At 40.1% G+C, this 21,538-nt stretch overlaps 5 protein-coding genes across 5 annotated transcripts; 4 read left to right on the top strand and 1 right to left on the bottom strand.

The window, feature by feature from the left end:
* The first annotated feature begins 7,063 nt into the window (after positions 1-7,063).
* Positions 7,064-9,887, top strand: LOC140938068 (uncharacterized). Its single transcript, XM_073387608.1, has 3 exons — positions 7,064-7,522; positions 8,076-9,293; positions 9,444-9,887. Exons 1-3 carry the CDS (start codon positions 7,064-7,066, stop codon positions 9,498-9,500), a joined length of 1,734 nt encoding a protein of 577 aa, XP_073243709.1. The 3' UTR covers positions 9,501-9,887.
* LOC140938069 (uncharacterized) lies at positions 9,650-11,811 on the bottom strand. Its single transcript, XM_073387609.1, has 2 exons — positions 11,630-11,811; positions 9,650-11,435 (listed from the first exon to the last, which is right to left on the bottom strand). Exons 1-2 carry the CDS (start codon positions 11,809-11,811, stop codon positions 9,650-9,652), a joined length of 1,968 nt encoding a protein of 655 aa, XP_073243710.1.
* A 3,878-nt stretch (positions 11,812-15,689) lies between these two features.
* On the top strand, positions 15,690-16,760 carry LOC140938070 (uncharacterized). The gene has a single exon (XM_073387610.1). The coding sequence runs from the start codon at positions 15,690-15,692 to the stop codon at positions 16,758-16,760; it is 1,071 nt and encodes a 356-aa protein (XP_073243711.1).
* Positions 16,761-16,913: 153 nt separating this feature from the next.
* Positions 16,914-18,428, top strand: LOC140938071 (uncharacterized). Its single transcript, XM_073387612.1, has one exon. The coding sequence runs from the start codon at positions 16,914-16,916 to the stop codon at positions 18,426-18,428; it is 1,515 nt and encodes a 504-aa protein (XP_073243713.1).
* A 1,825-nt stretch (positions 18,429-20,253) lies between these two features.
* LOC140938072 (uncharacterized) lies at positions 20,254-21,300 on the top strand. The gene has a single exon (XM_073387613.1). The coding sequence runs from the start codon at positions 20,254-20,256 to the stop codon at positions 21,298-21,300; it is 1,047 nt and encodes a 348-aa protein (XP_073243714.1).
* The last annotated feature ends 238 nt before the right edge of the window (positions 21,301-21,538 follow it).

Consider the following 21,538-nt stretch of genomic DNA (forward strand, 5'->3'; position numbering starts at 1 on the left):
TCAAACCATGCAAGGGCATTACCCTTTATACCAAAACGATGGGAGAGTCTAGATAATAGTATCAAATGGTCAACCGTATCAAAGGCTGCAGACAAGTCGAGTAGAAGGAGTATAACCGACTTGTTATCATCAACAGCACGCAGTATGTCATTTTGTACTTTTAGTAAGGCCGTCTCAGTTGAGTGCAAGACCTTGAAAGCAGACTGATACATCACATCTAGATGGTATGTCTTCACATGGTCAGTCAATTGTTCAGCAACGGCTTTCTCAATGATCTTTGAGATTAGTGTCAAATTGGAGATAGGACGAAAATTTGAAAACTGTTTGAAGTCAGCATCAGGTTTCTTCAAGGACGGAGATAAAGCGGTGACTTTCAATGCATCAGGCATTCTGCCAGTTGAGAGGGACAAATTGACAAACTTAGTTATTGTAGGTAGCAACACAGAGAAACAGCCCTTTAGAACCATTGCAGGTAAAGGATCCAGGACACAGGACTTAGAAGAGGGCTTACACGCAAATACCTTTACTTCCTCTTGGCTAACCTCTCTAAAATTATTGAACTCCACAGGACATGTTGATGGTATTGGACGAATGGGCCCTACAATGAAGTTCCTCTGAACAAGTTTGGAGTGAATTTTATCAATCTTGTTAATAAAGAAATCAGCAAATGAATTGGCCAGAGCAGTATTGTCAACAGAGGGTGGATAACGCTTCTCAGATGGTTTTTGAAGTAATTTGTTAACAGTCGCGAATAATATCCTTTGATCTGAGGAATGTTCATTGATGATTGAAGTGTAGTGCGCTGATTTCAAAGTAGCAATTAGGTTGTTAACCACACAGCATTGACGAACATATTGATCCCGGTCACACTGTAGCCGCGAAGCATGCCACCTCCGTTCCAGTCTTCTCCTTTTCCTTTTCTCAGCAACGACATCCGATGTATACCACGGTGCAGATGGCCTTACAGTTACCTGACGTTTCTTTTTTGGAGCATGTTGGTCCAATAACTGTCGCAGAACCCTATCATACTGATCTACCATCGTATCTAAGTCTGTAGCTTGATCTTGTAACAAAGGAGAATCCATAATGTCCTTACAAAAGGAGTCCATATTTAAGGAGTGTAATTTCCGGAAGTTAATCAATTTTTTTCTAAATTGTGGTTTCTGAATAGATAACACACAATGAATTGCAAGATGATCCGAAATAACAGGATCCTTAACTTTGGTATCCTTGATAAGTGAGTCATCTGATCTTGTAATGACTAAATCAAGGGTATGGCCACTGGCATGAGTTCCACAATTGACATGTTGTTTCAGATCATATGACTCAAGAAGGTCTGCAAACCGCTTGGCATTAGCATTGTCTGGATCATCCATGTGGAAATTGAAGTCACCCGTTATTAATAAACATCCCGAAGGCTCAGCAGCAATTTGCTCTAGTAATCTAGAGAACTCTATAGTACCAATAGTACCATCTTTTTTTAAAAAAGAACTAGTATCGGGTATAGTATCATCCACATACTTTTTGGTTGCAGCATCTGTGTTTGATGTTGGTGGACTTAAATGATTTATACTTTCATTGTTCATATTTACATTTCCTCCCATTGGGACTGTTCCATCAAGGTGGAGATGCTTAAGATCGGTGAAACCCAATGTTGTTGGTTGATTATTCCCTGTTGGAAGTGGAAGATTGAATATTCGATTGTTGCCCATATTCAGATTTCCAGTCATTAATCTTGATCCATCTAGCTTTAAAAAGACACTACCATCGACTTTGGAGTCGTCTACATATTTCTTAGTCGCAGCGTCACCATTGACTGTTGGTGTTGGAAGATTTTCTATCTTATTATTGTTCATGTTGAAATCCCCAGTCATTGGATGACTTCCATCTCTGTAAAAAAAATGACTGTCCGCGTATTGTTTTGTGGCTGGTTCATCTGCATCAGATGGTGCTTTAAGGTTTAGAATACGGAAGGAGTCCTCCATATCAATGTTGGAATCAACTGTTAATAATGATGTTTTTCCACCGCCAGAATTCTCATCAACATATTTCTTTGTTGCCGCATCGGTGTTGGATGCCGGAGCACCAACATTTCTTAGTTTTTTATTTATCATATCATAATCCCCACTTGAAGTGAGATGAAACCCAACTCCCGGAGCGCCTTGAATTCCGCGAGCAAAAGGATGATTATGAGAATGTTCATTAAATATTCCCATTTTAATTATTGTTTATATAATCCGTGAAGTTTTTTGCAATGACTTTCTTTGGTTTATCAACATACAGAAATGTGTACGGTTTTCTAGTTGCTGCTTTATAATGTTTTTTTATCAACTCCCAACTCAGATGATATTCTGTTGGACTCCCTCGATGATGGAAATTCGTATAAACAGTAGTGAGAGCAATTTAGCCGAATATCCTTTGGAGTTTTGTAAAACGACTGACTGAGGTAGATTACAGAGCAATTCTTATGTCGTCCTTCAATGAAATAATCAATGATTTGTCTCTGATTTTTATCACAGACGTAATCATCGAATATCACAATTTTTTGGTTGTCTTCGTAATCCATTTCTGTTACTGGGGTTATTTCATTACGCGCATAGAGCTAAATCTCATCGTAGTACAACCGTGGCTTAATTAGCATGTGATACAATAAATTAGTTTTACCACTTCCACTATTTCCACAGATCAACATTCGAAATGTGTCTGAAGGCATAAAGGGAAATAACTGTTTATAAGTTTTATCTGCATCCTCAGTATCATAGTTAGGTATTTCCATTTATATAGTGATTAAATAAAAATGGACATTCAAGAAATCAAAACTTGGGCTAAAAATAAGATTGAATCCGATGATCTTGCCAAACAGGTGAAAAAAAATAAAAGAAACTGCCTGGGAAAAACAGAATCAGAGAGAAGGATGACTAGGGATGCCTAGGGATGACTGGAATTACTACGGATGACTAGGGATGACTAGGATGACTGGGATGACTAGAGATGACTAGATAAATAACTGGGCTGAGTAGGGATGACTAGGCATGATTTGCGATGACTAGGATGACTACTTGGCTCTTACAGAAGGAGTTTGAGCCAATCAGCGCGCTATTACTCAAGGTTTTAATCAGTTAGAGCGATTGGCTGATATGCAAGAATTACCATAAATAGAAGTTGATAATCAAGAACAATCAGGTACTGAGCAATCAAGAAAAACTCCTACATTATATGACATTGAAAAAAAATTTAACAATCAGGATAGAGAAGTTTTATCTTATTTAGGATATCCAAGACCAAATGATTTTTTTAATACTAACCCTACAAGACTACAAGAAATTTATGATGAAGTAACTAATGATAAAAATGAAATGGTAATAGAATTGGCGCTTTGAAGAGAACAAAAATAAAACAGAAGCTGAAAAAGAAGAACTTGATCTCTATACAATGCAACATGGTTTGTTAAGTAAATATAGAAACATCCTTAATCTTTATTTAGTTTCACTTGATCTACAAGTAGGATAAGGACGAGCCCAGCGAGGCCAGGGTATTTACTTTTACAACTCCCCCCAAGAACTAATAAACAGACTTGAATTACTAGGTGGATCACTTGTCGCAGGAAACAACGGTGCTATTTCTGAATACATTCAAATCACGCATCAACTTAGAGACCTAGGAGTTATTAATAATAACCAACTTAATGCGCTTCTAAGAAAGTGTATAGACATAAGATAAATGAATGAAAGTGCGATTCATATTTCCTCCGTTAAACGAGAACAAATAGGAACAAACAAACCCCATGATTTTACAGTTAAATTTAATCCTCCTCTAAAACTTGATCCAGAATTTAGGCATTCTCTCGCCCTCGACAGGTTGTCGATGACTTACTCTTGGTACAACATCAGAAGTGATTACAGAGGGGGACATTGGGGATTTGCGGTGTTGCGGTGTTGGGCATTTTTTCATTCGGTGTTGCGGTGAATAAAATCTCAGCTTGCGGTGTTGCGGTGTTCTTAAACCTCACGGTGTGCGATGTTTGCGTCTTAAAGTCTGCGGTGTTCGGTGAAACGAAGTTATCTGCGGTGTCGCGGTTTCCATTTTGAAGCTTGTCAGTTCTAAATTTAGCCTCCATCATGTTTGATTTGAAATAAAATACACTCTAAGGGTCCTCTAAGACCCCTCTAATACTCTCTAGTTAATATTAAATACGCTGCCCGTCACCAATCCTAAGCCTGTTTTTCATTTATATTAAGTAACTTGATAAGCAACGTGACCTTCGCGACCCGGATCGCCACACGTACGTTCGTCAGGAAAGATGAGCGAAAACCTTGCGACTGACGCAGCTGATCCTGTCGATCCTGACTGCGTAGTTCATTGCGTTGCTTTTTTTTACGAGGAGGGCAAAGGTGGAGAAGACTATAGGTGGAAAAACAAATTTCGATGCTCCATAAACAAGGAGGAAAAGAGACTCGCGAAGTTTGTAGAATGCATTTGGTAAGTAACACGCATTGTCTCTGTATCTGAATATCGTAGCTAGTCTTAACTGTATAAGGACTATAAGGTCGTACGGAGGTCAATCTGATATCTGTCTAAACCCACTCCAAGGTCGTTCGATCTTCTGGTACCTTTAAGACGCTGTTTGGATCACTATTTGACCTATTTTTGTCTACTTTCTCAAATGGGTCAAATAGCATTGATATCAAGCGCGTGAACGGGCCGCTGGAGACTAGGGGGGAGGGACAAGGGGGAGGGGTAAGGTGTGTTTTCTTTTTGTTTAAGAAAGAAATAACAGAGAAAAAAAAGAGAAAGAAAGAATAAAATTTCAAGCCAACGTGGTAACGCGAACACTAGTTTTGGCTAGAATAAATGAGTCGCGGGCTGTTCTGGGTTTGAAAATTAAAGATATTCGATATATGACCTATACAGGGACGTGCCGCTGGTTTATGTAATTTTGCCTCTCTGCCCTGAACAGGATCTGAATAGAGTATATAATTCAAGCAAGCGTGTCCTAAACAGGGTGTGGAAACGTCTCAGAAAGGGTATAGCAAAATACTATCGTCGGGTATTTTGAAGCAATACGAAATTGGAGAGGTTCGTCCTTCAGGTTAGCAGGTCATCGATCAACACGAAATCCACGAAATCATTTTCAGGACCAGATATAAGCCCTATGGGGAGGTTTTTTTCCAAAATAGTGTAGTTACTTAAGGTTATTTTTGGCCTTAACAGGGTCAGGGTTTCAAACCCCTCTTATACCCAAACCCATGACAATTCCAACCCCTCCCTTCCCTACCCGGGAGTTGTATCATTATTCAGGATTGTTTACCAGTCAACCCCGCCAATATCTTATGAAGTTAGTAAGGCTGTAGTTATGCTAATGGGATAAATATGTTCTTTTTAGCGAACGTTCTGGCATACGGAAAACAGACAAAAGGTTAGGTTTGGGAGACAATATAGAGGTCCTGTTAAATAGGTATGTTTAACCACATTTCTCTCATGCTGTTAAGAAGTATGTATGTATGCTCGGGGTATTTATTTGAGCCCTCAGATACGTCAAATACTACGTACTTTTCCTATTTCCCCCACTACTAACACAACTGGCCGCCATCTTGGATTTGAGCGTGACTACAACTACCATACTGCCTTTCGGGCGTGTTACGTCATCATGCATACGGTCTATTGCCTGAGTACCCATAGTTAAAAGGTTTCAAAGCCTGAAACTTAAATATTCAAGAAAGGAGACTGGGAGTATTTTTCTGTGACAATGTTAATTAATTTCAGGACAAGCGACTCTCCGGAAATATTCTTGTAGCACGATGCAGCGGTAATTTTTTCCGCTCAAGTTCATAGATCTTCTAGGATTCTAGAGTCAAAGTGTACGTAACAACCAAGATCGAAAGGCATAGGCAGAGTAACTACAGCTTTGGCCTTGTTATGTGTTGTTTCAGAGATTTTCTTAAGGTCAAAGGCAAAATCTTGAAAGCTTTATCTTGTACTGACGCTAAAATCATCAGACTGAAAATAGATATTGCGGTGGCGGTGATCCAGCGACTTTTCTTGCGTTGATGCGGTGTTCGGCAGAATTTTTTGCGGTGTTGCGGTGTTCAGACCCCCCCAATGTCCCCCTCATTACAAAAACAATGCAATCAAATACACCCACGATGGATCAACCTGGCAAACAATAGCTTTTACAAATGGAATGTATTCCTACTCAGATATAAATGATTACATCCATCAGTACATGGATCAAAAGTCTCATCACTCAACAGGCTCCAAAGGAGAAAAGGTGTATTCAATCAATTTCACTTTTATTCTTAGTACGTATCGAGTGTTAGTATCACTTGATGGAAACTACCAACTTGATCTGCGTGGAACAGATTTTGGAGATCTCATCGGGTTTGACAAAAAACTGGTGACTAAAACAGAGTATGGAACACGCCTCCCAAATATCACAAATTCGATTGATTCATTAAATATAAACACAACCGCTATAAAGGATAGTGTTGCAAATGGAGCAAATACAGACACAATTGCCGTTATTCTAACTGATAATCTTACGGGGAGTTATCCATTCACTTTCGAACCGCGAAGGCAACTGTACTGCCCTGTGAGTTCTAATTATATTTCTGAAATGAGAATATATGTAACTGATTCAATCGGAAAACCTATTGATTTAAACAGAATTGATTGGTTTATGACGCTGTTGCTTCGCCATACAGAGGATAATTCATTAGTATAATTCTATAGATAAAATGATGCGACAATCAGAATTTAAAAGAAAATACGACCCAGAAATAGGAAAATACACTAAACAACACATCTGTGGAGAAGGAATAATGGACTCAGTAAATCCTTTTTTAAAAAACCAGCTTCTAAACGTAAACCGCTTACGCCTCCGACCCCTCCGCCGCCGCCCAAAAAAGTGACATTTGCCGACAAAAAGGCGGGTGATAAAATACTAAAAATACTTTCTCGCGAAAATCCTCCTACCCCACAAAAAACAACACGTAAAAAAATGACTGAAAAGGAATATAACCAATATGTAGAAAACCTAAGAAAATTATATAATTATTAATATAAAATGAAATCGTTTAGAAACCCAAAATATCTAGAGAGATATGAAGATGTTATTTTTTATCTTGAACAACCTCTAGTTACAGCTGACCCAGCGAATAACGCTGCCCAAGTGACAGCACCAAACCTTAAGTTTATCGCTGATAATACGGGCGAGGCTACTCCATTTGATTGGTATAACGCGCGTTTTTCAATGGATTTTAAAGTAACTCCATTAGCTGGAGGAAATTTAACTCTTGCCGATCACAATGGAATTGTAAATGGTTCTAACTCATTTATAAAAAAATTAACTATCTTAGCAAATGGAAAAGAAGTTTATAGTTGTAATGAAGCAAATCATGTTGCAAATATCAAAAACTTACTTGAGTATAATTCCTCTTACGCAAAGAGTATTGGCACTAAAGAATTTTACTATCCTGATACATCGCGCTCTGCAGAGGAACGTCCTGCTGAAGCAACCTACAACGTAGGTTTTCATTTAAAAAAAAAAGTACTAAGTACTTCAGTTGAAGTCAATTGTGAAATACCTCTTAATAGGTACTCTTTCTTTGAGGCATTAAAAGACAAACTATTTCGTAACACAAAGATTGAAATAAATTTTGAAATCGAAAGCGATGCAAATTTAGTGTTCCAAGCTGGTGCTAATTGCAGAGTTATTATACACCGAATTCATAATGGCGGATGGCTCGGGTAAGCCTCGGTACGAGTACATGAAAACGAGGCGGGTGAGGATTCGAGCAGAAAAAAATACAGAATAGCGTGTTGTGTAATTTAAAGCGTGGTTGTACAAAGTACCTTTTTTTACCATGAATGAAAATAAATCACCACAGAATCGGTATTGCTGTGTGCCACTTTGTAATCAAAAAGGAACCACCGGTCCAAACGGCGAGAAAGTTGGATTTTTTAGCATCCCGACCGATACAAGCTTGAGGGCGCAATGGCTGCACGCGATTCGAAGAGATACGGGTAAACATTTCACGATTACAGATTCTACTAAAGTCTGCTCTCTGCATTTTAAGAATGAACACCTTAAGAAGAGTTTAGGCATTGGGCGGTTAAGTTACGTAGACGGAGCAGTTCCATCAGTTTTTGAATGGAAAAGGAGCTCACCTCGGAAGAGACCTCCGCCGACACCAAGAGGTAATTCTGCTTCGATTCAAAATAAAAAGCAGAATAAGAGGAAAGCAGGAAGTGCTCGAACATCGCTCGATATGAGTGCAGTTGCCGGTCCGTCTTCAGAATCCCTTAGTATCGATGCTACTGGTTCAGTAAACGAGTTTTCCTTAGAAAGTAATTCCGAAGCAGAAAGTAGCGAAACTGTAACAACAGACAATCAGCTGTCCTACGACGATCTTCGAAAAAAGCTAGCTAAAATGGAGCAGTTACTTGAAGAGAGCAGAACGAAAAATGCAAAGTTAGAAGCAGAGGTTGAAAAAGTGAGGACCCATGCTTTCAAAATTTCAGAGAAGTGTGCGAACTTAGAGAAGAGGATTTTTACAGTAGATAATTTCACCTCTGATGAAGATATTACATTTTATACTGGCTTCCCATCGTATGACGTTTTCATGGCTACGTACAATTACTTAAATCCGGGGCAAAATGGAGAAAATATTCGTTTTTGGCGTTCTGTTTCCAACGATGTTGACCCTGAATATTATGAAAGAGAACCTGAACTTGGCGTTGGACCAGGGAGGCCTAGAACTTTAAATGCTAAAGAGGAGTTCTTCCTGGTAATGTGTAGATTAAGACAGGGATTTCCAGAACGCCATCTGGGGCATTTATTCGATATATCTCAATCCACAGTTAGCCGAATTGTAATTTCCTGGGTAAATTTCATGTATTTAAGGTTTGGGCAGTTGAACATATTGCCATCCCGAAAAGTGGTGAATGATAACATGCCTCAAGACTTCAAAGGCAAGTATCCAAGTACTAGGGCTATAATAGATTGCACTGAAATCAAGTGTCAGATGCCGAGTAGTTTACTCCTGAACAGTGAGCTATTTAGCTCTTACAAGAACCAGACAACTCTTAAAGGATTGATTGCTATTTCTCCTGCTGGTCATATCTCCTTTATAAGTCAACTATACACGGGCAGCATATCTGATAGGGAAATAACTGAGAGAAGTGGATTTCTGGACCTCTCTTTTGAAGCTAATGATTCTGTTATGGCTGACAAAGGATTCACTATTCAGGATCTTCTACCAGTTGGTGTGTCCCTTAACATCCCCCCATTTTTAGGCAGTTCAGCTCAGATGCCTGCTGAGGATGTTGTAAAAACACAAGAAATTGCATCTCTCAGAATTCATGTTGAGAGGGCAATCAACAAAATTAAGAATTTTCACATCTGGGATGGTGTAGTCCCTCTCAGTCTATTTGGTATTGTAAACCAGATGTGGACTGTTTGTGCACATCTGTGTAATGTTCAAGATCCTATTATATCATAGAACAATGCATGAAACTACCCTTAATTACCTGAAAGTAAACTTTTGTTGCATACATGTAATGTTGTGTTAGAACAAAGCAGGGGCGTTGCTATAAAAAAGCATACATTATTGACAATTGAAAGAGAGGTGACCAGTCCACCTTTTAGGGATTATAATCTTGTAGGCCTTGCTTCATTATGCTGGCCCTTGTATTCTGAGACAGCAAAAGTGAGAAAATGCTGGAAATAATATGCCTTGAGTTTCTGACTAATGTTATCCCAGAATTCTTGGTCAAATGTTATTCTTTGGATTGACATCCCTTTGAATGTATAGACAACAAAGTCACACCAAGCAGCACCAGTTATAGCCAATTGGCCTTGTACTTGAGCATAGTACTCATGATCAGTTTTTAAACAACACTGGTCACCTACTTGTCGACAGAAAAATTTGGGATCGGCACAGGCATCTAGTGGGGTGACGGCAGCTTTGCTTGATGGGCATTTGACTTCCAAAATTCCAAAAGGCTGACTGCAGTCAAAGTCAATGACTTTCCCATCAGGGGTAGCTGCAAAGACTGGCATTTCACTTGAAATTACAAGTCCACACTTGAGCACCACCACTGGTGTTTTTCTTGCATTCATGAATTTTTGGTATTCATGAATGGCAGTTGCCTCATACTTTCTTCCATGTTCAGTGTGTCTACTTGTAAACACCTTGGGGTGCATAAGTTCTTTACAAAAAGAGTCATGATTTCTTTGCCTTCTAGAAATCAGATGGAACCTTGAGGCTGTGAACCTAAATTTTCTCTCTTCCCTCCATCTCTCACTGCCTACCTGCTCTCTTGTTTCTACTTCAATTTTGTTAAGTTCATCTTCATCAACCTCAAGTGAAGATAGAAACATTCTCTCCTCTTCAGTGAGAGTGTCTGGATAAGAGCTAGGTTCATTGTCTTTAAGGGGGAATCTTGGATAGCTGTTTATATTGGCATTTGAATCAGGACTTCTTGCAACAGTACTTATATCAGTATACACAGGAAAGTTGGCCTCAGAATAAGATAACTGATAACTGTTTGTAGACCCAGCGGGGCTGTTTCCATATTTGGTCTGCACCATTTCACTGGGTGTATTTGAGGCAAGGGTAGCAATACCCATTTTAGGATTGATTGCTGCAATGGCTTTTTTAAAACTCTCTTCCTCTAAAATATCATGCTTTGTTATTTTGCGGGCCTCATAGAGTTGACAGGCAACAGCCTTGTCAGACTTCTCATCGTCGGGCTTAATTTTAGAGACAACTAAATCCATCACTGGCTGCGGATGAATTGAATCACCTCGACCTTTTTTATGCCAACTTTGTAACTTTGAGGTACATGCCAAAGTTGGATTTTCATCTAATTCATCCCTTAAGTCTTCAGTTGTTTTGCTCTCGAACAATGAGTATTTGCAAATTTTCAACATGAGAGCAAGTGTGTGGTTACAATAACCAACTTTCCCAGCAGCACATGTGCAAGTCGCATCCATCACTTGTCCAGATATAATGCAAAGGGCAACCTGAATAGTATGAGGAGCATCGTGTTTCTTATAGCTGTGATAGCACTTGCATTTAAAATAGAAACAATGTTCATCATCATTTGCCTCAATATCCTTTAAATATTCATCTTGAAGAAAGGTCTTGGCACGTTTCAAACTTGTGGGAACAGAATGGTGTTCCACACTTCCCATCTTTTTACCTGAATTTTCTATATGCTTTTTCATTTCAGCTTTTGTAAACAATGGCAACTTCTCTAGAGCTTTCCCCCAACCAGTAGATGGGTATTTTACTCCGGCACTAGCCTTATTCTGGGATGAAGAATCGGGAAGCGAAATAGAGCATTCCCTGGCTTTTCGTTTCGTATAAATCTTATTTGGATCAGGGTCAACTATAAGTTGGTCTCTGCCACTTGCAATATACTCCTCAACTCTATAAGATAAAGATACAACAAAACACAGCATTCAAATAATTTCAGTTTAATTCGCTAATATTAATATATGATGATATGTTTTTCCAGAGCAAATGAAATTTTGGTTCTTAGAATCTGCATTCGAGCGGGAAATAACAGAACATTCAATGTTTACAATAGGCGTACGTTGGATAATTATTCGATAGAAACATACCGCTTTACGAGCTGTGCTTTTACGTTCAGGCCTTTACACGAATCACCCCTACATCGTAGCCAAAACAATAGATCAGCTTTTTTCAACTCTGCTGGTTTCCTTCCCTCAAGACTAGCTCCAGGAATATCATTTTCCGTTAGTAGAAGTGGAGCTGTAAACGTGTTTACTTGAGGTGCTGCCATATTGGAATTACAATCCTATCCTCACCCGCCTCGTTTTCATGTACTCGTACCGAGGCTTACCCGAGCCGTCCGCCATTATGAATTCGGTGTATAAAAAGACTTGAGTTATATATTCCAAAGTTAACTTTTAACTCAGAAGGCCAAAAGTTATACATGGAAAATTATCTTAAACCTTACAAATGGACTTATCTTAACGAAGTCGTTCATACATCAAATAATATGCAACAGCAAACAGGCCATTACAGAATTACAACCGCTATTTCAAAACCACGCCATATATTTGTTTGGGCTATCAACACAGCAAGAATTAACTCACAAACACAAAATCCATTTATATATGATACTTTTGGTAATTTACCAGCCAATGCTAATGTATCACGATGTTATCTCGAGGTTAGAAATGGAAATAAATACCCTGATTTTCACTATAAACCATCTACAGATTAACAAGAGTTTTTAGAGGTTTACTAGAATTTGTTCACGCAAACAACGACTTTCAAGGCGGAACAATTCTTGATATGGCCAGCTACAAAGGAGTTTATCCAATTATTTACTTTGATCTAACAAAACAAAAAATGGACATCAAAGATGGAGTAACAAAACTAGCGTTTCATTTCGAATTATCAGCCAATCCAAACGCTGATTATAACTTTTATGCTCTTGTTCTTCACGAGCGAGAGGCAGAAATAAAACAAGACGATGGAAAACTAATTCTTAGAGCTTAAAGCTTTGAGCTTCTCTTTGTATAACCATTACATAAAATGAAATCCTTTAGAGACCATGTTGAAGGTTATGAAGATTTAGTTTTTAATCTCGAACAACCTTTAATAATCCCTACTAATAATAATTATCAAAACAGAGGTAATTGTAAATTTGTTGTTGATAAGACTTCACTTGATTGGTACAATGCGCGATTATCAATGGATTTTAAATTAACAAAACTAACTGGGCGTAATGTAAACATCAATGATAAAAATGGAATTGTTAATGGTGCAAGTTCTTTTGTAAAAAAAATTAGTTTTAGTATTAATGGCCGAGAGGTTTATCAATGTAATTCTGCCAATCATGTTGTAAATATTAAAAATTTGCTTGAGTATAATCCTTCATATGTTGATAGTATTGGAACAAATGAATTTTACTATCTTGATTCAAATAACTCCCCAAACAAAAATAAATATTTAACAAGGCAAGTCCATCACGCAAGAAATCTTATAAACACTGGTTGGACGCCAAGAATTTTTATTGAACATGAAGATACTACTTTCAATGAGGGGTTTGATGCAAGAAAAAAACAACTAAAAAATTCGAGTATTGTTAATTGTGAAATTCTTCTTAATCGATATTCATTTTTTGAGGCTTTTAAAGATAAGATGTTACCAGATTCCAGATTTGAATTAAACATTGAATTTGAAAGTGACAACAACCTTATATGGAGGGAGGGTAATGACGTTTGTAGAGTAATAATTACAAAACTACAACTATACATTCCTAGTGTAAAATTTGACGGGAGGTACAAAACAACAACAGCTCCAAAATCTTGGACTTATCTTAATGAGTACGTGACGAATTCTACAGATTTAAGACAAAGAGAAGGAAATTTTAGAATAACAAATGAGGTGCCAAAACCACGTCATGTTTTTATTTTTTTTGTAAACAGTGCAAATGTAAACTCACAAACAGCAAACCGATTTTTGTACCAAACTTTTAATGTCGCAAATAACAGAAAATTAACAAGATGTTACTTTAAAGTGAAAATGAAAATGTTTACCCCAATATTCATTACAAGCCATCCACAGAACCTTCAAGAGTTTTCAGAGATATTATGGATTATGTTTACTACAACAATAATTTCCAATTTGGATCGCTCCTTAATAGAAGTAATTTTGAATCTCTTTTCCCATTTATTTATTTCAAACTACCAAAACTAAAAGATAATGCAAGTCTTTCTTTTCATTACGAGTTTAATGGATAAACAAATGCTGATTATACTATCTACGCGATTGTTTTACATGAAAAGTTATTTAAACTATTAGATAAATAATGGATGATTTTCCCAACATAGACGTAAGATTAAACTCTGTCGTGTCTTTTTCCCTCGAATTTTAATTATGTTAATGTATTTTCTTTGTTTTCGAGCACGTGACTTAGTTGTGATGCAGTTGGTCACAAAATTTAGAGCCTAAGCGTCGATATTTTCGCGTGGATTCTATTTTCTTCTTTGTAGCTTGATAGTTCAGTTTGATGCAGTTGCATGAACAAGTTTTTTCAAGTATCGAGTATCGTCGATGAATTTGTATTTGCTCGTGAAGGAGCGGTGAAAGGAAACGGTGGATTAAACAGGATTTAGTAACGACGCGTGGACTAGTAATTTGTGCCGAGTGTGATCTTCTCGTCGAAGAATCCCATATTTCCTCTAAATTTTTGTGAGAGAACGAGGTTTGATCAAGAGTTACGTACGGAGATATATGCTGTTTGGAGGTACATTTGTATTTGTAACATTTGCATGCTTGTTATGTTATAAACTTGTGATGGCAGAAAGCCAGCGAAGAGGAGAGCGTGATATTGACATTGAAAGCGGAAGGGAGTTAAATGCAGTTGCTGATAATTCGGCTGTTTCTGAAAGAATTGTTGCCTTGAAGAAATCGAAAGCTGGCCATCTTGGAGAGTTAACAAAGATTTATCGTAGACTTGATGAGTATTTGACAGATCACAAATTTGCCATTGAAGTTCGCGAAGACTCGCATCGCTTGGATAGCCAGTGGAAACGATATTCGCATGTCTACTATGATTTGATCCAGTTATTGCACGAGAGTGAAAGAATGTATGAGGAGAATCGATATGCTGAACAAAATCGAAACTACCACTTATATCTTGAGTTAATAGACTGATACATCGCTTCTGAAGAAAGGATTGCAAATGTTTCCGAGATAGGAGACAATATGGCAGATGATGACATGATGCAACTTACCAAAGTATATTCGGCTAATGTACCACTGTCTGAGCGTGAGGATGATGTTCGAAGTATTTGCTCTGTTCGTTCAAAAGGGTCTAATGTTTCCAGATCAAGTGCAGCTGCTCGTGAAAAGACAAGGTTACAGAAAGTTCTTTCTGAGAAGAAGGTGGAACAATTAAAAAGAGCTAAAGCAAGGAGATTAAAGGAAGAACAGATAAAGTTAGAAAACCAAATTGCAGAAGCTGAGGATGCTGTGGAATTAACTAAAACCAAGGTTCAATTTTTATGAGGTGCTTGAAGATCCCCTTGGAGGTTCTACTAGCAGCGCAAATAGTGTACAAGACCTAAACTGTGAGGAACCGCTAAGAAATATTAAACCAAAACGCATTATTAAGGAATCAATGGAAAGAGACAGAAAGCTGGAAATTGCGGAACATAAACCCAAGATAAAGGATGAGAAGACAGAATTGCAGGCATCACTTGCGGAGAAATCATTGCCTGGGACGGTTACATTATTTAGGTCAACCCCAGGTGGAGCAGCAATTTTAGAGCCTTGTGTTAAGGAGCGTAGCATGAATCCAGAAGCAGCCCCCTTTATTTATAGAGCTTTAACGCACGATCGAGTTTGCCAGCCTGGTAGTGTATCATTTCCCACACCTGCAACGGAGACTATGATGGCAAGGCTCACAACCAGTATAGATTCGATAGTAACTAAATCCAGTCTCCCTCCTTTGGATGTGGTCAAATTCTCTGGTAATCCCTGTGAATATTTCAGATTCAAATCGCGTTTTGAGGAAATGGTTGATACCCAGAACATTTCAGAAGCTCAGAAAATGTCGCGTTTGTTACAGTTTCTTGATGGCCCAGCTAGAAGTGCTGTGCAGGTTTTGAAGGAGTGCCTGGTGGGCTAGGTAAAGCCCTAAAAATGTTGCAGCAACGTTTTGGACAACCACATATTGTGGCAAAGGCATGTGTTGATGCTTTAGTTGATGGACCAAACATATCAAACAACGATGGACAAGGGCTGCAGGAATTTGTTGACCAATCAAAGACACTGTATGAGACATTAAGATCACTTAATGCCCTGTCAGAAATGAACATGTCAAATTTTGCGAAAATGTCGAGGAAGTTACCTGTTGTGCTACAGATTAAGTGGAGAGATGGGGCTCTGAGAATTAGAGAAAGAAAAGGTTTCCCAACTCTTGAGGATCTAGTGATGTTTATTGAAAGGCGTGCTGAAGCAGCTAATGACCCAGTCTTCGGAAGGGTTGGAGAGACGAAGCAATTCTTCCAAAGAAGAAACCCAAGAGCCAGTCAACAAACGTTGCCCCCAAGTCTTAATGTAGTGACCGGGCCCAAGACAACGACAATGGCAGTGCAAGTTGGACCTAGTGACCCAGCGAAATCAGACAAGGAGTCAAATGCTACAACGCTGAAAGTAAAATGTTATGGTTGTGAATCTACACATAAGATAGAGCACTGTCCTGATTTTATAAACAAATCTATAAGGCAGAGAATAGTCTTTGCAAGGTACAAGGGACTTTGTTTGAACTGTTTACGCAAGGGACACTTTGTTAGTGAGTGGCAGTCAACCTTTAAATGTAAACATTGTCAACAACCACATCATTCCTTATTGCACAAACCAATAGAGGATAAAGAGGGGACATTGGCGAACCCTAAGGAAGGCCCAGGGCCGAGAGAGCAAGCAAATGTGAATACTGTAACTACAGCACCTGTTGAAATAGCAAGTCGCACGTATTCCACGACCTCAAGGACTAAGGTTGCATTACAAGTTGTTCCAGTTAAGATAATGAGCAAAGAAGGAGATTCTGTTGCTACATATGCGCTGCTTGATACTAGGGGTGAAGAGACATTTCTCTCCAAGGCTATTTGTGATAAACTTGGATTACAAGTTAACAACTGTGACAATTTGGCTGTATGCACATTGTCGGGCGAGTCCTCAATTAAAGTTGGTCAAGCCAATGTTCGAGTGTAAGCTGTTGATAGCCAGGACAATCGCACCCTAGAAATCGAAAACGTTAAAGTTGTAGACAATCTTAACATCACTACAGCAAGAGCTAAGGACTTGTATAAGTGGCCTCATTTAAAGGACCTTGAAATCCCTGACGTAGATGACGAGCAGGTGACTATGCTGATCGGTGCAAACGTTCCTGAAGCCCAAGTGCAAGAGGAATTTAGGAGAGGGGGATCAGGAGAACCATATGCTGTTCGCACTGTACTGGGTTGGGTTGTGCTTGGACCAGTTGATGCTGCAAATACTATGTGCTCCCAACCAAAGAATGTGAATTTTGTAAAGTATGGTGATGAGTTGGTAGATCATCAAATGAAACAGTTTCTAAGGCTTGAAGATATTGACATGAACAGGAGTTCCAAGAAAGGAATGTCAATTAAAGACCAGGAAGCACTGAAAAGAATGGAAAACTCAGTTTTTGTAGTAGGTGGACACTACGAAGATGGAATGTTATGGAAGAGTGATACCCCTTGGCTGCCAAACAACAAGCAGACAGCAGAGGCAAGACTACAGTCTTTAAAGAGAAAACTCAAGCGTGATGCGAACTTTCACAGAAAGTACAGAGAGTTTATGGAGAATCTCATTCAGAAAGGATATGCCAGAAAAATGACTGAAGAAGAGGCGGTGCGCCGAAGCCAAAGGACATGGTATTTGCCACATCACGGTGTGTTTCACCCTCAAAAGCAGGGCAAAATTCGTGTAGTATTTGATGCGGCGTCTTTGCACGACGGAGTTTCTCTCAACAACCAGTTGCTCCAGGATCCCGGCTTAACTAACAATTTGCTTGGTATTTTGCTGAGGTTTAGAGAATATCCTATAGCACTAGTAGCTGACATTGAGGGCATGTTTAACCAAGTCAAAGTACCCCCAGAGGACTCTGATGCTTTGAGATTTCTTTGGTGGGAGGACAGTGACCTTGAGAGGCTCTCGGAATTTCAAATGACAACTCATATCTTTGGTGTCACAGACTCGCCCAGTTGTGCAAACTTTTGCTTAAAGAGAGCTCCAGAGGACCGTAAGGGAAGATTTAGTGATGAGGCTGTAAGTGCGGTCGACAAGGATCTCTACGTAGATGACCTTGAGAAGTCAGTGAGGACAGTATCTGAAGCAAGCTCGCTAGCCGGCGAAGTGACGTGTTTGCTTAGCGAAGCTGGATTTATCCTGACGAAATGGATGAGTAACAGTCGAGAGGTGCTGTCTAAGATACCTGAAGCGGATCGTGCGAAGCCAACTCTAGATTTAGATCTTGAGAACCTCCCTGTAGAAAGGACACTAGGTGTGCAGTGGGATGTGGAGAAAGATGCTTTCTTATTCAAGGTTCGTGAACCCCACCAACCACCTACTAAACGTGGAATTCTGTCAGCAGTAAGCTCACTGTATGATCCCATGGGATTTGTTTGCCCGGTTGTCCTGGAAGCTAAGAAGATTTTGCAAAGACTGTGGAAGCTAAATCTGGGATGGTACGATCTGATACCTGAAGATTTACAAAGCCTTTGGAACGAGTGGAAGTGCAAGGTGGCTGTCTTGTCACAAGTTCAAGTACCGCGATGTCACCTGATCGACAGCACAGTAGTAGACATATCCCTTCACTTATTTTCTGATGCTTCAGAAGATGGCTACGGCATGTGCTAGTACCTCAGATTGGCCTATGCTTGCGGAACTGTAAGATGTTCTTTTCTCGTTGGAAGGTCGAGGAGTTCGCCAGTGAGACCAATTTCGATTCCAACGCTTGAGCTGCAAACAGCGACCTTGTCTGTGAAGATGTACAGAGTGCTTGTAGATGAGCTGACTTTCAAGATGAGCAAGACGACATTTTGGTCAGATTCTCAGACGACATTGCAGTATATTAAGAATGAATCTAAACGATTTCAGACGTACGTTGCTAACCGTGTGGCTGAAATACGTAAAGTTACATCACCTGACCAATGGAGGCACTGCCCAGGAAAGGTTAACCCTGCCGATGACGCTTCACGTGGCTTAAAACCTTCGAAACTTTCTTGTCAACATCGATGGTGGAGAGGACCTGTATTCTTTTGGGGGGCAGAGAGTGCTGGCCAGGTGTAGTAACGTATGGAGAAGTACCAGACAGTGACCCGGAAGTGCGAATTTCAGCAAATGTTCACCCCATAAGTAGCCTGCGTAGCAGGCGCTTGGAAATAGTGGGCGAAAGAGAGAACGGGCGCGCGCGAGGGAGACACGTAAAGGGTGAGGGAGCGCCTGCACGGAAGGCCCCCGAAAATCGTTTCAACTCGCACTCTGTGAGTGCGGATATTTCCAATTGGTCGAGAGGCTCCCGAGGGAAAAATTAACCGCGCGGGGCGAGAAAACTGTCAATCAATAGTACATGGAGAACGTAGTGAAGATCTTACATTACACCACTAGCTTCTGAAGCCGCTAAATTGTATACAATCGAAGTTCAGGTCTCGGAGGTCACTTCAATCTGGTTTAAAGGGACTATGTGGCCGTAATCTCAAAGAAAAGTTGGAGTGTTCAAACGGTATTCACGATGGAAAGAATTGACATCAGATACGCATTAGCAGAAGTGGCGAGAAACAAAAGATTTGTCGAGTCGTGGCAATGAAGATCAGAGGAAATATTCCATTTGCTCAGGAGAACTTGGCCGCTTGTGTTGTCGATGGAACGAACGTATACCATCAAAACTTGGACATGATTGATGAAATGAAACACTTGCCAGGGGCACGAATTTGAAAAAAACATTTCACTATTGTTAGTATTATTCGCCGTTCGGAGGCGACCTGAGGTCTGTTGTTTATGTCTCGTTACTGCAGTAGAAAACATGTCAGTACAGTTTAGGTCCGCTTAGTAAGACATGTCGGCCACTTAGCGCAGTAAAAGCAATGGTCATTTTCCACGTACGCTGTGATCGTTGGTGTCTGTCCAGTTGTGGCTGAGTAAGCTCAGAGAACAATATTTTTAGTTTTTTATAATACACAGCATGCATTCTTTAAAAGATAAGGATTAAATTAACTGCAAAAACCGTGGACGAAGATCCTGCTACCCAGTTTTGACTTTGTTGTTTCCTATTTATTGTGCCTGTGGTTAAAACAGATTTAAAGTTGTGTGTCAGTTAACCATCAGTTTATTGCTCCATCGCTATATAATCAGATAACCCAGCCGATCTTTATATAAACATATATTTAGACCTAAGATAAAATGTACAACGCTTTTTGGCGGCACGCTTTGTTTGTGCGAGGTCAGTCGTTTTCTGTCAAAACTTTTGACAGCTCACGCAACGGCTGCCAGGTAATTGGAGAGGGGGCGGGAAACGATTTTCGGGGGCCTTCCGTGCAGGCGCTCCCTCTCCCCTCGCGTGTCTCCTTCTCGCGCGCCCGTTTTTTCTTGTGCCCACTACTTTCAAGCGCCTGCTACGCAGGCTACCCCATAAGTGTTGAAACACGTCGTATTGGCACTCCCACCGAGTGCAGTGAGAATGACAATGCGTCGGAAGATAAGTCATGCAGGTTTAAGTAGGCTTATAGAGAGCTGCAGCTCATTGTTAACCCTGCAACGCCGTGTAGCGTGGATAGTACGACTTTGCCAGTGGGTCGCTGATAGGAGGATTGTCGGTTCTACCGGACCACTGACTTTAGAGGAACTTAATAAGTCAACTGAAGTAATTGTTCGCTGTGTTCAAAATGAAAGCTTTCCAGAAGATGTCAAGGAAGTAAAGCTGAATAAGGAAGTCAAAAAATCTAGCAAGCTGGGAAACTTGAGACCAGTGTTAGTAGATAGAGTACTGCGGGTTGGAGGACGATTGCAGAAAGCTGTGGTACTCTCGTGGGACGAGAAACATCCAATGATTCTACCAAAGCGCCATCACGTGAGCCAGTTGATTGTCCGTCACTACCATGAGTCTGCTGCTCATAGTGGAAGAGAACAAACTTTGTGTGAACTGCGAAAAATGTTCTGGATTATTGGTGGAAGAGGTCTAGTGAAGAAGACTATTAGAAGCTGCATCAGGTGCCGAAAAATGAATGCTAAACCCTTGGAGCGGTTTATGGGGTCGCTACCAAGAGCAAGGCTAGAGGCGTACCATCCTCCATTTACATTTACTGGTGTTGACTTGTTCGGACCATTAACGGTCAAGTGGGGCCGCGGAACCGCGAAACGATGGGGATGTTTGTTCACATGTCTCACGACTCGCGCTGTGTATTTGGATGCGACGCCCTCGCTCGAAACAGATGATTTTATTATGATTCTCCGCCAATTCATAAGCAGAAGAGGACCACCTATAGAGATTTGGTCTGACAGGGGCACAAACTTTGTAGGAGCCAACAGAGAGTTGAGAGAGTCAATTGCGCGTTGGAACGAAGAGAAGATTGATCGCCAGTTGCAGCAGATGGGTATCAAGTGGGTCTTTCAGCCTCCTGCTGTCCCCCATGCGTCCGGAGTTTGGGAACGTCTTGTACAGATTACGAAGAAGCATCTAAAGAGCGCAGTTGCAGATAGGCTACTCAGTGACATAGAACTTAGAACACTGTAAGCTGAAGTGGAGTCCATAGCTAATAACCGCCCCATAACCGCTGTTTCAGATGATCCTTAAGATTGTTCAGCGCTGACACCCAACCATTTCCTTCTTCAGAAAGCCACTCAACTTCCACCCGGAGTATTTGTGAAAGAGGATTTGTTTTCTAGAAAGCGATGGAGAAAGTTGCAGTTCCTTGCGGATCACTACTGGAAGAGGTGGATACGAGAATATTTGCCGACTCTTCAGAAAAGAT

Source organism: Porites lutea, chromosome 5, assembly GCF_958299795.1.
Source record: "Porites lutea chromosome 5, jaPorLute2.1, whole genome shotgun sequence".
Lineage (NCBI taxonomy): Eukaryota > Metazoa > Cnidaria > Anthozoa > Scleractinia > Poritidae > Porites > Porites lutea.